The 15,395-nt window shown below is 37.1% G+C and overlaps 1 protein-coding gene across 1 annotated transcript; it reads left to right on the top strand.

Annotated features, from left to right (window-relative positions):
* The first annotated feature begins 1,911 nt into the window (after positions 1–1,911).
* erap2 (endoplasmic reticulum aminopeptidase 2) lies at positions 1,912–13,649 on the top strand. The gene is made up of 19 exons (XM_055200903.2): positions 1,912–2,049; positions 5,696–6,278; positions 6,359–6,497; positions 6,571–6,705; positions 6,904–7,024; positions 7,202–7,356; positions 7,635–7,748; positions 7,868–7,999; positions 8,084–8,215; positions 8,289–8,357; positions 8,604–8,779; positions 8,871–8,950; positions 10,481–10,664; positions 10,835–10,991; positions 11,458–11,642; positions 12,400–12,561; positions 12,691–12,831; positions 12,927–13,008; positions 13,084–13,649. The coding sequence occupies exons 2-19, from the start codon at positions 5,788–5,790 to the stop codon at positions 13,228–13,230; spliced, it is 2,802 nt and encodes a 933-aa protein (XP_055056878.2). The 5' UTR covers positions 1,912–2,049; positions 5,696–5,787; the 3' UTR covers positions 13,231–13,649.
* Positions 13,650–15,395: the final 1,746 nt, after the last annotated feature.

The raw sequence follows: 15,395 nt of genomic DNA, 5'->3' as shown, positions 1-15,395 counted from the left end.
TTATTGCAGAAATAGAATACTTTAAATTCAAAATGATTGCATGAATTCCCATTGCTTGAACAGCTGAAACTGCCAAAATCAGAAGTGGTAATAGATGTTGGGAATTGTGCCAGTAACTCCATAACTTACTTGTGATAACCAGGATGATGAGAAGGGTCGGGAACATGTCCATATGATGTGTGTTGGGTCGAGTAGTGAAAGAGATGATCAGGTTTCAGTCATGTGATTTCACACCCACTGTGGAATCTTTCCATCGAGGTGCGAGTCTTAGGAGAGATCAGCCGAAATATGTGATGAAATAAGAACAGAGAGACATGTGCTCTCATACACATACTACACACATTGAAGCATCAGGTTACATAGGACAAAATAACATGTAATACCACATTTTAAAAGGTGTGTAACAAGAGGTCAATGTGCCACCATCATTTCAGTTTCTAATGTACAGTATATTTAAATAAAACTGTACATTATTCAAACAATGTTGTTTATTGTGTCATACATGTAGTAAACATTTGTCTGTTCAGCACCTGTTCACTGTTGGTTTCTTCTGCGGTTAGAGGCTGATAATATCAACACCAACGGCTGTACCTGCTCCCTTATACATCTGGATGAAACAAAAATGCAATGAATATTTTTTTTATGAATATAATCAATCATATATTCCCAAGAAGATAGATAACTACCCTTATAAAAAACCACTAAAGCAGTGGTTCTCAAACTTTTTGGCATGCGCTTCACTTGTGTAGGGTGCATCCCTTCAAGCCCCCTCCAAAGAAAATTCATGACATAAAACAATCAAACTTAGAATTTAAATTTAACAAAACATATTAAATGATATAGTGTAGTGCTGTTGGTTAGTAGCCTTATTTGTCTGAGGTTTAATTACACAGAAGTTATGATAAATTATAAAATGTCATAAAACTGGGGCACCCCTGGCACCATGTCGTGCCCCCCTCCCAGTTTTAGAACCACTGCCTTAAAGACGGGGTGCTTGATTTTTGAAAAACACTTTGGAAAAGGGAATCGGAACGACTACTAAAACAAACTTGTAGCCAATCAGCAGTAAGGGGTGTGTCTACTAACTGACATTGTTGTCTGGGTTGAGTATGTGTGGGGCGGGCCTATCAAAAGTAGGTGCAGATTATACTGGGGTAGGGGCGTGTTTGTTTAGGTGATTTCAAATGTCAACATTGGCTTTCAGAGATCATTGGCCCTGCATTTAAGTCAAAACTGTTCATTTTGGGTGAACTATCCCTTTAAGTCAGTTCCATGTCAGTTTTATATAATAATACAAAACTTTTAGTACCACTAATGTTTATTGATAAAACTATACATTTATGCATTTAAAATTACAGCACATTACTTAATTAAAATTATTCAAGTTTTTATAAGGTGTATAAAGGTATGCCCTATTTAATTTCATTTTGTCATTTAGCACACCCTCTATCCTTCGTCATTTATCTTTATTCTTTAACCTTATTTAATCTACTGAAACAATACACACTACTTTTTCATAGAATAAACCCTTATGAAAATTAACCATGTTTATCTTGTGGTAAAAATGTAGTAAGCATGTTTTTTTGTGTATTGATTACTATTACCAAAACCATGGTTTAACAATGGTTTTTGAAAATCATGGTAGTCAAACCCATGGTTATTTTGTGGTAACCATGGTTTTACTACAGTAACCATGTTTTTTACTGTAGTAAACCATGTTTAATTTTCGTAAGGAAATATTAAGCAATCAACCAATAAACACAAAATAAACAATCTACATGTTAATCTACATACTTAACGTTAGTCTTCTCAAATAGTTTTTATCCCAGTAACAGAGTTTTGTTTACTCCTGGTCTGTCTACGTGTGATGATGTCACAAGGTCATTCTTTAGCCCCGTGGCTCGAGTCCCACTGTTGTTATTCGAGTTCAGATCCACAGGCAGAAGCGCGTCGCCAGCAGTTGTTGTGAAGCAGGAAATTGTGGGCAGGACAAATGAAAGAGAAAATGAAAGCAGCAGCGGCCGTGGCAGTGATACAGCTGAAATCCAGGTAAAGACACAACGTTTGCTCTAATAGTTCATTTCTGTGGCTTCTGTTGTGCCTTTTTATGCTTTTTGGATCCCTGTCTTGCTTCACACAGAGCGCACATACGGTATGAATAGAGTGCTTGTCTGTATGAGTGCAGAGAGCACCGCTGTATCACATTGCAGAGTGTTATGATAGGGAGGTCAACGGAGAACAGTGAGCACCGCGTGTTATTTTAAGAACGCTTTTTTTCTAGACACATTATAGAATGTTGTTCATGATGATCCATGATGACACATACACATTTGATTGAATAAGGGTATGCAATGTGATAATATTTTAGTATAACAAGACTGGATTTTACAAAACATTATTAGACAGCTCGTTGGAATGCTTGATTGGCCTGTCACGAAATTTGGGTTTTGTAGGTTTGTTGTTCCCAGTTATACCATAAGGGTGTTGGACTCTTTAATCTGATTGGTTGAGAGATGTTCCACGGGTGTTGATTGTTTTTCTATAAATGCACACCTGACCTGTCAAATGTCTTAAAATAACCACCAGAGCAATGTCTGTGGTGGTAACAGGTATAAGTGGAATAATTAACCCCGTCCGCTGAGTTATGTAACAATTAATTGACGATGGCCGTTGAATTATAAGAAAATAATGCACACCCAAGGTGGTTTTGGGCACAACGCGAAGCGGAGTGGCGTTACACTGCTGGTGTGCATTATTTTCAAATAAATCAAGGGACCGGAGTCAATTAATACTCCTATACCACAGTTACCAAAAATATTGCTCTAGTGCCTATTTTTAAGACATTTTAAAGATTAGGTGTGCAGTTATTAAAAATAACCAACACCCATGGAACATTTCTCAGCCAATCAGAGTCAAGCATTCAACCGCACCGTGGTATAATAAAGCAATAAGCCCCAAGAAGCAATGGGTTACCTAACAACGCCCCTTAGCTGTTATAAAATGCACTGTAACCCCACTGCTTCCGGGGGTTATTGCTTTTATAAAACGGTTACTTCATGTGCATAATGTTAGCGGGATTTTATAAAATATAAACACAAATAAGCTATAATTATATTAGTACAAATATTACTCTTCCGCCAAACAAAGTAGTTCCTCAAGTGTGACTGAAACAGAGCGCAGTTCCCAACCAACACAGATGCAGCAAAGACACAATGAAAATATGATTTAAGACTGTGGTGTTTATTTTTATAAATCAACATTTATCTAATTTATACATTAACGTTTATATTGTGCAACTGTGGAAGTGATGATCAAATATGCTTGGAAGCATGCTTAATAGGGATGCTCCGATCGATCGGCCGCCGATTGGTATCGGCCGATAATGGCATTAAATGACTCGCGCGATGCTCGCTATATCTGCCAATCTCATAAACCGATCTTTCTGTTTACTTTTGTCATCAAAAGGATCCTGAATGTGGCTGCGATTAGAGACATTTTTCACGTAGTGCAAGCATTTTTATAACCCGTTGCTCATGTGCGACATGCACATTTGGATTTCGCTCTTTGCCTTTACAGAGATGTGTGTATTTTCTATGAGGACGCGCTCCGGTCAACAGCTCGACGCGTCTTCACTTGCCCATCAAACAGCGTATACAACACATATCTATCGCGGACAATTGCATCCTTATGTCAAAAGTTTATTATTTGCATGCGTTTAAAAGTTTTGAGCGTTTTTCCTCACAGCTGCTATTGTCTGCGTTCAGCCGCCGCGCGCACACACAGCAGCCTGTCATCAGTGCACGTGAACGAGCGATCTCTCTCACGTCTTAAAGCTACAGTAACCTAATTCATCTCTCAATAAAATCACCCTCTACTCTTGACTAAGAAACTGTTATACTTCATACGAATACGTGTATATTTAATTCATACAGTAAAGACTGTGAAGTGTTTTATTTTCATTACTTTTAGGAGACAAACCCTTTAAAAAATATGTCTTTGCAGATATTTGTTGTGCTTATTTATTTGAGTCTCTATTAACACAATAATATACCCAATTACTGAAAGTAATATAACAAAGGCAACATCTGTGGTATTACTTTGTCTAGAAAAAATTTTAACAGTTACAGTCATCAAAGAGCTTGCACATCAGCTTAAAAAAACAAACAAATCGGTATCGGAATCGGTATCAGCCGATCATGAAGATAACAAATCGGTGATCGGTATCGGCTGCAAAAATCCTGATCGGAGCATCCCTAATGCTTAACTCTTTCCCCATCAGGGTTTTTTTTAAGTTGCCACCCAGTTTTAGTTGAATGCCTTGCAGAAAAATGATCTTCTTTAAATAAACATAAAATATCAAATGAAAGAACAGACCATCTGCTTTCAAACAACAACAAAAAAATAGTTTCATCCTACCTTCATTTGTTCTCTTATCACCTCTCAGATTTTTTAGCTAAAAGCGGAGATTATTCCATTTTTGTGAATTACTTTTGTAAGAGACATTCAGAGCCTGATCAAAACACACTGTTTTAAGTGTTGAGTGAATGCGTCAGTGTTTAAGTTGAGTAAGATCGCCACCCAGTGGATAGCGGAAATATGAATTTGAGGTAGAAACTTTTCTCTTTATTGATTAGATGACTCAACAATATTTATTTATCTGGATATCGCCATAATTGTGCAATTGTATACAAATTAAAAATATGATTAAAGACTTTGGTGTTTATTTTCATAGATCAGTAGGGAGCAACAGTGGTGCAGTGATACTTCTGTAATGCGGTCTGAACCGTGGGTTTACCGGGGGATTTTATCACGGCTTAGAATGCGTTTCAACCAATCAGAATGAAGAACCAGAACTGCCCTTTTATAATTGAAAATAAAGCACACCCGCTTCGCGTCGTGCCGCATTACCACCTTGGGTGTGCATTATTTTCAAAAAATTAAACGGCCCGTTGTCAATTATTTCATACATAACAACCCCTCAAAACTAATAACACATGGTAACCCGAATGTTGCAAATCCTATTTACAGTTTAATATTACACAAACATTAAAGTCGCAATGAAATTGAAATGAAAACTGTAATGTTTTGGAATATGGTGGTATTTTTTTTACAAATGCCTTATCTGTGAGCTTCATTATTTTTTTGAAACTTTTATCAAAAAAACGCAAATGTCCTCCCCTCCTCGAAAGATCTCTCTTTACTTCCTGTCATATGGTATGGCAGGTGGGCGGGGTCTGGAAAAGATCGCAACCCTAACTTTTTTCATTTCAAAAGCTGTTTCACTTGGATATACATCACCAAAGGGAAAATAAGACAATTGCTGTTTTCGTTTCATTGCAACTTAAAATATAAATGTCTTTTATTAACATATTTGACATTATATTTACAAATAATTAAATTAAATAGCGTGTTTGTGACATTTGAACGTCTTGCCTTATCTTAAAACAGAAAGTAAACAGGTTTTCCTCGCGGAAGGTCTGCATTTGTTAATATTGAGCAAATGAAATATTTTAGGGTAAATAGCCGTGTTTTAAGCGGCATAATGTACAGGCACCCGGTTGTTATCGCTAAATAAGCCCCTTTAGTGTGATACAAGGACCTTCGCTTTATGTTGGGTCTGTTGGGGGTTATTTCTGCGATAACATCCTGCTGCCTATACATTATCTATTACTTAACCTACTTTGTGTCTCTACAGGATACACTGAGATGTCCAAGCATTCCACAATGCAAAAGTGATACAGCAATCAAAAATCAATTCAACCAAAACACAATAAGTCACTTTCCAACATGCATCTCTTGCTTTTCTTCTCGCTCCTTCTGAAGTTACAGTTTTGCATCCAGGCTTCTGAAAGCAACAGTGCCGGTGATAATTTGGCAACGAATGGTCTTCCTTTTCCATGGAGTAAAGTCCGTCTGCCTAACTACATCGTGCCTGTCCACTACCATTTACTTATTCACCCCAATCTTACAACCCTGACGTTTAATGGCACTGTAAAGATTGAAATCGATGTCAAAAACAACACAAACTGGGTGGTCCTACACAGCAAGAACCTTAAGATCTTCACAGCCACAGTACTGGATGAGGCCGAGGTTCACCTGTCAGATAAAGTGCTACCTGTGCTTGAATATCCTCCGCATGAACAGATCGCCATCTTCTCTCCAAAGATTTTGACCTCGGGTGAAAAATATTTTCTTTATTTGGAATTTGGTGCACCGTTGGGCGATGGTTTTTATGGATTTTATAAGAGCACCTATAGGACGAAAGGAGGAGAAACGAGGTATAGATCAGATTGCCTAAATGGATTTTAGCGTGAATCATATTTGTTCATATATAAATCGTATATACGTCTTTCTACAGGGTCCTGGCATCCACTCACTTCGAACCTACATCTGCCCGAATGGCATTGCCGTGTTTTGACGAACCCATTTTCAAAGCCAACTACACAGTCAGGATACGGAGAGGACCCTCACACATATCTTTATCAAACATGCCATTAGTAAGCACATCACATGCAATAAATCTGCTTTGTCGATGTACAGACCCATTTGAAGAATGATTTTTTTTTACAGGAACAAACTGTGGAAATTGGTAACGGCCTGTTTGAAGATCAGTTTGAAGCAAGTGTCCGGATGAGTTCCTATCTGTTGGCCTTCGTTGTTTGTGACTTCAAATCTGTTAGTGGGCAAACTGAAACTGGAATCAATGTAAGTAATCAAATGAAGCTAAACTTAAGGTGGGAGGAGTTCACACCTGTCAATCATCTCTAACACCAATGATGACTTTTCTAGCATCTCTTTCTCACCTAGTCCACCCTTTAATACATGAAACATTCAATTTTGTGTTGTATACCTTTTTCATATGAGAATTGCATCTTAAACGAGCTGTTTCGTCTTCTCCCACAGATCTCTATTTACGCAGTTCCAGAGAAATGGCATCAGACGCAATATGCCCTTGATGCCGCTGTGAAACTTTTGGAGTTTTACGAAAAATATTTCAACATACTATATCCGCTGCCGAAACTGGGTGAGTGTGTTTGCATTTTTTATTTTAATGCCTAATTTAGTGTTACACTGTGGCTGTGTTTTGATCGCATCCAGTATGGACAGACAAATTGCCCACGGCTGGAATCATATCACATCGTGCTAGTTAAGAAACTATCCTGGATGTTTATATGTTTGCTTATTTTATGATTTGTTCCAGATCTGATAGCTATTCCAGATTTCCAGTCAGGTGCTATGGAGAACTGGGGTTTGACTACATACAGAGAGACGTCGCTCCTGTACAACCCTGACATCTCATCAGCATCTGATAAGCTTTGGGTTACCATGGTGATAGGACACGAGCTCGCACATCAAGTTAGTAAAGCTATTAGTACACTATTGTATACCCTTAAGGAACAATTTTGTACCAGTTAAATGTTAGAGGTACAAAACAGTTAACTGTACATTTAAAGGTACACAATAGGTCAGTAACATACCCAAAAGGTAAACATTTTTTATTATGTTTGGTATACCTGTAAATGTACAAAACGAAACGGTTATCTACCTTTATTTCTGACAGTGTATAAAAAAGTGGTCTGTCTTGAACTAAATCAATTAAAAGCCAGTTTTGGTGATGTTTTTATCCTCTTTAGTGGTTTGGAAATCTGGTCACCATGGAGTGGTGGAATGATATTTGGCTGAATGAAGGCTTTGCACGCTATATGGAGTTTGTCTCAGTTGAGGCGGTATATCCAGAGCTTAAAGTTGTACGTCCAAATTTTAAACATATTTCACAGTTAAAGAATAATAGTTTTTTGGAAAATGTATATATAATTACATCAGTAAAGTGTACATTTCTGTACATTTGTTATGCATGCTACTGTAGGAGGATAATTTCCTAGACACCTGTTTCGGAGCCATTGGACGTGATTCTCTAAATTCATCCAGGCCCATTTCCAGTTTGGCCGAGAATCCAACCCAGATAAAAGAAATGTTTGATACTGTGTCCTATGATAAGGTGGGTAAATACTTCAGCAGTGCCAAAAACATTTTTGCAATAAAATTAGCTTTTATTCATCCGATTTGTTTGTGAACATTTTAGGGAGCGTGTATTCTTCATATGCTGAGGAATTTCCTGACAGATGAGGGCTTTCAGACTGGCATCATCCGGTACCTCAGGAGATTCAGATACAGCAATGCCAGAAATGAAGACCTGTGGGACAATATGATTAAAGTACAAATTTCATACGGTATTTTTATAATTCAGCTTAATGATTAAAACTCACAAAAACTCACTTTCTGTACAGACGTGTTCTGAAGAGGATTTTACCGCAGGGGAATACTGTTACACCAGCGCGCAAGCTTCCAAAAATGCTGTAAATATGTCACACACATCATAAATAAAATGTCTGATGTTAGCTGCATGCAATTCTTCACAATTTCTTTTTACAATACGAGACACAGTTTGTGAAAACCCAGCTCAAGTCTTTTTTGTTTGTTTGTTTTCTACATAAAATCATCCAGGAACTGTGAAAATATAATCTTGACTGAGTCACAAACATTAAATATTGAGGTGCATATTAAAGATGTTCTCATTCTCATTTGCATTGTGTCTTATCTAGTATGGTTTTGCTGGTGAACATATAGACCTGAAGCAAATGATGTATACATGGACTCTACAGAAAGGCATACCGCTGGTGACCGTGAAGCGCCAGGGAAGGAAACTATATATTGGGCAAGAGCGCTTCTTAAAAATTGTCCAGCCCAATGATCCTTTATGGCATTCAATGCAGACCGGGTAATAGTATTTTTGGGTTCTTTACTTAATTATTTCATCATTATACAAACAATGAAGCTCATCATAACATTATCCAAAATCTTCTCAAAAGCTTTCTGTGGCACATCCCATTGACATATAAAACAAGCCACTCGGATCATGAAATCAAACACATCTTGGATAAAAAATCAGGTACGATGGAAACAAATACATCTATAATTTAGAAAATGGAAACATCAAATATACATATATACATATATATATATATATACACTCACCTAAAGGATTATTAGAAACACCTGTTCAGTTTCTCATTAATGCCATTATCTAATCAAACAATCACATGGCAGTTGCTTAAATGCATTTAGGGGTGTGGTCCTGGTCAAGACAATCTCCTGAACTCTAAACTGAATGTCAGAATAGGAAAGAAAGGTGATTTAAGGAATTTTGAGCGTGGCAAGGTTGTTGGTGCCAGACGGTCTGAGTATTTTCACCCACAACCATTTCTAGGGTTTATAAAGTATGGTGTGAAAAGGTAAAAACATCCAGTATGCGGCAGTCTTGTGGGCGAAAATGCCTTGTTGATGCTAGAGGTCAGAGGAGAATAGGCCGACTGATTCAAGCTGATAGAGGAGCAACTTTGACTGAAATAACCACTCGTTACAACCGAGGTATGCAGCAAAGCATTTATGAAGCCACAACACGCACAACCTTGAGGCGGATGGGTTACAACAGCAGAAGACCCTTCCGGGTACCACTCATCTCCACTACAAATGGGAAAAAGAGGCTAGAATTTGCACGAGCTCACCAAAATTGGACAGTTGAAGACTGGAAAAATGTTGCCTGGTCTTGATGAGTCTCGATTTCTGTTGAGACATTAAGATGGTAGAGTCAGAATTTGGCGTAAACAGAGTGAGAACATGGATCCATCATGCCTTGTTACCACTGGGCAGGCTGGTGATGGTGTTCTGGTGTCGGGGATGTTTTTTTGGCACACTTTAGGCCCCTTAGTGCCAATTGTGCATTGTTTAAATGTCACGGCCTACCTGAGCATAGTTTCTGACCATGTCCATCCCTTTATGACCACTATGTACTCATCCTCTGATGGCTACTTCCAGCAGGATAGTGTCACAATGCTCGAATCATTTCAAATTGGTTTCTTGAACATGACAATTAGTTCACTGTACTAAAATGGCCCCCACAGTCCCCAGATCTCAACCCAATAGAGCATCTTTGGGATGTGGTGGAACGGGAGCTTCGTGCCCTGGATGTGCATCCCACACATCTTCATCAACTGCAATATGCTATTCTATCAATATGGGCCAAGATTTCTAAAGAATGCTTTCAGCACCTTGTTGAATCAATGCCACATAGAATTAAGGCAGTTCTGAAGGTGAAAGGGGGTCAAACACAGTATTAGTATGGTGTTCCTAATAATCCTTTAGGTGAGTGTATGTAAGCTGACTGCAAAACCAAGGAATCTAATTTTTTAAAGGTCAAATTTTTTAAACAAATGATTATTTTGCATCTTACAGTATAGTTTATGCACTTTATATAGATATGCACATACAGTACTGTGCAAAAGTCAAAAACTGTTTCTCAGTATAGATCAACATAGATAATCAAATACAATGTGTAATTTTGTATGAACAAAAAAGTCGTACAACAGAACATCGTAATAGAAATGTGCTCAAGACTTTCGCTTTAATCCCTCAAACCCAGATGTGTTGATTTTGGATGAAGATGTTGAATGGGTGAAGCTGAACACCGACATGAATGGATACTACATTGTCCATTACGATGAGGACGGCTGGGACGCTCTGTCAGAGCTCCTACGAGTAAACCACACCGCTTTGAGCTTCAAGGACAGAGCCAATCTCATTCATAACGCCTTTCAGCTGGTCACGTAAGTTACTGTGTGATCCATCAAACCCAATGAGATTATAAATCACACCACGCAGTCGGATCTAACTGTGAAAAAGAGGAAATTCCATCTAAAATTGTAAAAGGAACATAAAAACGTTATCTCATAACCTTATTTCGTAATGTGATCTCCTTTATATTTGTCATTTCAAGTGCAGGGCGACTGTCACTTGACAAAGCGCTGGATCTGATCGGTTACCTCAAATCCGAGACCCACAATGTACCTCTCCTGCAAGGGCTTGGATATCTACAGTCATTCTACAAACTGATAGAAAAGAGAAACATAGCTGATGTTACTTACGATCTTAAGGTACAGTATGACAACATCATGTAATAAATTATAAAATTAAGACGATAGTTTAACCAAAAAATAAAAGTTCTGTCATTATTTACTCAACCTCACATTATTCCAAATATGTTTTTTTTATTCTGTTGAACACAAAAGAGATTTTGATAAATTATGGTAAGCACACAGTTGACGGTACCCATTAGCTTCCATAGTAGGAAAAACGACTACCATGGAAGTTAATGGCTACTGTCAATATCATTATTTTGTGTTTAAGAGAATAAAGAAACTCATACAGGTTCAGGACAACCTTTTTTCAAGGTGAAAAAAATGGCAGAATTTTCATTTTTTCAGTAAACTATCCCTTTAAGTAGTAAACCAATTTATTGTCCTAATGTCCTTAATTCTTCCACTTGTCCGTCATAGACCCACCCGTGTGTTTAAATAAGATTTCTTGTCGAAGTTCACTTTGTCTTTGTTTGTTCTGCAGAGCTACATATTGCAATATTTCGGAGATGTGATTGACAGGCAGTCCTGGACTGATGATGGGACGGTCTCAGATCGCAGACTTCGTGAAGATGTCCTTTCTCTGGCGTGTGATTTTGGTTATCCTCCATGCGTGGAAAAGGCTAAACAACTTTACGATGGCTGGGTGAAATCCAACAGTACACGCAGGTGACTTGGCAACTATACTTGCAATTATACTCTTACAAATCACAGCAATGCCATAGAGGAACCTTTTTTTGGTTCTCCATGGAACCTTTAAAATCATTTTTAAGAGTGTACCATCAATAAATTATTCATGTATGAGTTCCCCTTTTAAAAATGCTGGCCGTTGGTTCAAAAAAGGATGAAACCTAACCTGCTGGGTTGTGATATAACATATGCTGGGTTGTTTTAGCACATTGTTGGTCAAATATAATCATTTTCTGGGTAAATTTAATCCAATGGCCTGGTTTGTCCCTTTCTGACCCAACCCTAGGTTGAAAATAACCCAACATTTTTTTACAGTACCTGATTTTAAAGTAAGTATACACAATAACTTTGCCATTAGAATATGTGAATATGTTTTTTCCAGGAAGATCCTACCTTTTTAAAATAGCCAAATAGACAAATGTGCAAAAGGAAGCATGCACAGTCTAACAGTGTAAAACATCAAATGCAAGATAAAAAAAATAATAATAATCTTCTATTTGTAGATAAAAGCAATGTGAATAATTTGAATGTAAAAAAACAAAAACTATGCAAATGTTATGCAAAATTGCTCTGTGTATCCTGGTTAATGTGTATCAGTTACACACTTAATAAAGCATAACATCAGCAGGGTGCATGATATAATGTGGTTATAGGTCAGGTTGCATTAAAAAATAATGTAAAATGACTATGTCAGTATATTTTTTAATACTTGATATTTGATTTATTAATGATCCAGCTTACCCACTGATGTGTCTGAGACGGTCTACATGATCGGAGCTCAGGATAACAGCGGCTGGGCCTACATCCTGGAAAAATACAGCATCTCAATGTGTGAAACAGAGAAACGCAAATTTCTCTCCGCTTTATCAAACAGCAGGGATTTGGAAAAACTGTCTAGGTAGGTTTACATTTCCTTCACTTCATTTATTTTCAACAAACATTTGAAATGCATTTTTGAAACATTTTTGGAATGCATGGTTGGGAATCTAAATTTAAATGAGCTTTAAAGTCTTCATCTTTTCTGTAGATTATTGGAACTTGGATTTAATGGAACTGTGATAAAAACACAAGACCTGGATTCACTTATATACATGGTAGCTAGAAATCCAGTAGGTCATTTTCTAGCGTGGGACTTTGTGAAGAAACACTGGAATGAACTTGTGGTGAAGTAGGTGCAGTCCTTGTCTCCTTTTTCACAACACCTTTGGTTTGTTAATGTCATTAATATAAGGCACTTGCACTTACAAAGTCTTATTATCACAGGTTTCCACTGGGATCATTTGGGATCAGAAACATCATTGTTGGCACTGTAACTCAATTCTCTTCAGCAGAGGAGCTGAGAGAGGTGGGCATATTTGTTGTTATTTAGATGTTATAATCATCAGCAGCATTTTCATAGCATTTACTCTTTTGTGTTAAGGTCAAGGCTTTTTTCGAGACAATCACAGAGCAGGTATCTCAGCTACGCATCACTCAGGTGGCCACGGAGAATGTTGAGAAGAACATTTTGTGGCTCACAAGGAACTTGGAGACCATGAGGTCATGGTTGCAGAAAAGACTCTATTAAAAACTGAACTCGAGACCAAAATCTCAGCTGAGGATTAAAATTTAAGGTGGAACAATGTTTTATTGTTGAGTTTCACAAAACTCCACATGACTTTTCACAACTGTTTTTTGTTTCACAAATGGTATTTTCTTTGGTTTTTATCTTGAGTTTATATTTTGATGTGATTTTGTAATTGGTTGCATAATGCATGACTTTTTTTGCTTTTATGGTTTGATAGAGGTGTTTAAAAATATGCTCTTCTGTTTTTTGGGGTTTTTGTGCTCTTTTGTCTGGTTGGTCTCTTGACAGCTATGCCGCAATTTTTTTAACTAATGTGAAATGATGATTGACTATGAATCTGTGGTGTAAACCTATACTTGAAGTTGAGAATGAAGAATGTATTGAGAATGAGGTTTGGATAAAGAAACAAAATTGCTTCATTTTGCCTAATCAATAATGCCTCTTGAGTATACAGAAAACTCTTGATGTGTAACGTTCTTTAAATTTCAATTTGCTCATATCTACTATTATACTACATGAACATGGGATACAAGAACTTCACAGATACTGTTTAATGGAGGTGTTTGCATCACAGCTTATCCAAATATGTTTCAAAATTTTATTGCACTTAAAAGAATATTTTAAAGGGGCCATGGCACAAGACTTTTTAAAGATGTCAAATAAATCTTTGGTGTCCCCAGAGCACATATGTGAAGTTTTAGCTCAAAATACCATATAAATAATTTATTATAGCATATTAAAATTGCCACTTTGTAGGTGTGTGCAAAAATGTGCCGTTTTGGGTGTGTCCTTTAAAATGCAAATGAGCTGATGAAATTCAAACACTGATCACAATGATGGTGGTTTGTTGCAATTAAAACTCAATTGTGCTTTTCTCTGCACTAAATGGAAGTGCTGTGGTTGGATAGTGCAGATTAAGGGGTGGTATTATTATAATAAGAGCTCCTTATGACATCATAAGGAAAACCACATTTCAACTACCTATTTTTTCGTGTGCTTTTAGAGAATGGTTTACCAAAACTAAGTTACCGGGGTGATCTTTTTCACATTTTCTAGGTTGATAGAAGCACTGGGGACCCAATCATAGCACTTAAACATGGAAAAAGTCAGATTTTCACACCATGGCCCCTTTAATTGTTTTTGGAGAATCATACTGGATGTCATGTTGTTAATGGCTTCAATAATGCCATCATGTAAAATAAATTAATTTAAATATATTTTTGAAGCCTTTGTATAGCATCAGTGTTCAAATATTGGGTCTCACAGTAATCAGATATTAAATTAAAACTAGGGCTGTCAAAATTAACGCGTTAATAACGCGTTAACGCAAATTCATTTTAACGCAACTAATTTTATTAACGCCGATTAACGCAACGCGCAATTTCTGTTTGACACTTGGTCCAGCCCATAGTTGAATGAACAGAGACGCAGACAAATGGGATCCTGTCTAAATGATTCAAAGGTTTTCATAGAAATAAGAACATTAACCAAATCGTCTAGCAAATGCTCTAAATGCTCGTTGGACATCTGAAATGATCTATATTTATACGTCTGAGGTGTAACGTTCCCGTCCTCCGGCTAATGCTTAATCTAATACAAAGATGCGTCTCAATTCATTTTGGTTTCGCTTTTATGCATGACTTAGAAAATAGACTGCAGGACTTGCTTGATGTTAAAAGAGTCATTAAGAGAGATAAAGTTCGGTACCTGATTATTGTTAAAGAGTTATTAAGAGCGACAAGACTCAAAAGCGATGTCCTCACGCTGACTGACTGACATCTGAAGCGCGTGCACACAGACGCGCGAGTGCGCGACCCGGATATATAGACATCTACACAAAATTAAAGTTTTACAAATATCTGCTTTGATAAGAATTCACGCAGGTAGGCTCTATAATCTGTTATGTTTTAAGTAAATGTTTGGTTAACTGTTGGGTAAAAATATCTGATGTGTAACATTATATTAGATCACTTAGATTTTAAGCAGTCTGTCACGGTGTCAATCAAACAAAAGAAAAAATACATATATTGATTATGTTTTTGCTTTGTGTGTGCTAAATCTTATAGTTTTACCAGTGACTTTAAGGTATTGATGTGGTAATTTAATGTATGGATGTGGTGATTTTTCTGGTAATTTAACTTTGCTGACTCTTTCAACTTCAAACA

This window comes from Misgurnus anguillicaudatus, chromosome 22, assembly GCF_027580225.2.
Source record: "Misgurnus anguillicaudatus chromosome 22, ASM2758022v2, whole genome shotgun sequence".
NCBI classification, from domain to species: domain Eukaryota; kingdom Metazoa; phylum Chordata; class Actinopteri; order Cypriniformes; family Cobitidae; genus Misgurnus; species Misgurnus anguillicaudatus.
Note: the sequence above shows the minus strand (reverse complement) of the source record. Positions and strands in the feature narration are given on the sequence as shown.

Excerpts from the sequence above, each read along its gene's own strand:
- erap2 (XM_055200903.2), top strand. The coding sequence starts at position 5,788 with ATGCATCTCTTGCTTTTCTTCTCGCTCCTTCTGAAGTTACAGTTTTGC. Across the intron at positions 8,951-10,480 it reads CATCTTGGATAAAAAATCAG|ATGTGTTGATTTTGGATGAA; the intron begins GTACGATGGAAA and ends CCTCAAACCCAG. Across the intron at positions 10,665-10,834 it reads AACGCCTTTCAGCTGGTCAC|TGCAGGGCGACTGTCACTTG; the intron begins GTAAGTTACTGT and ends TGTCATTTCAAG.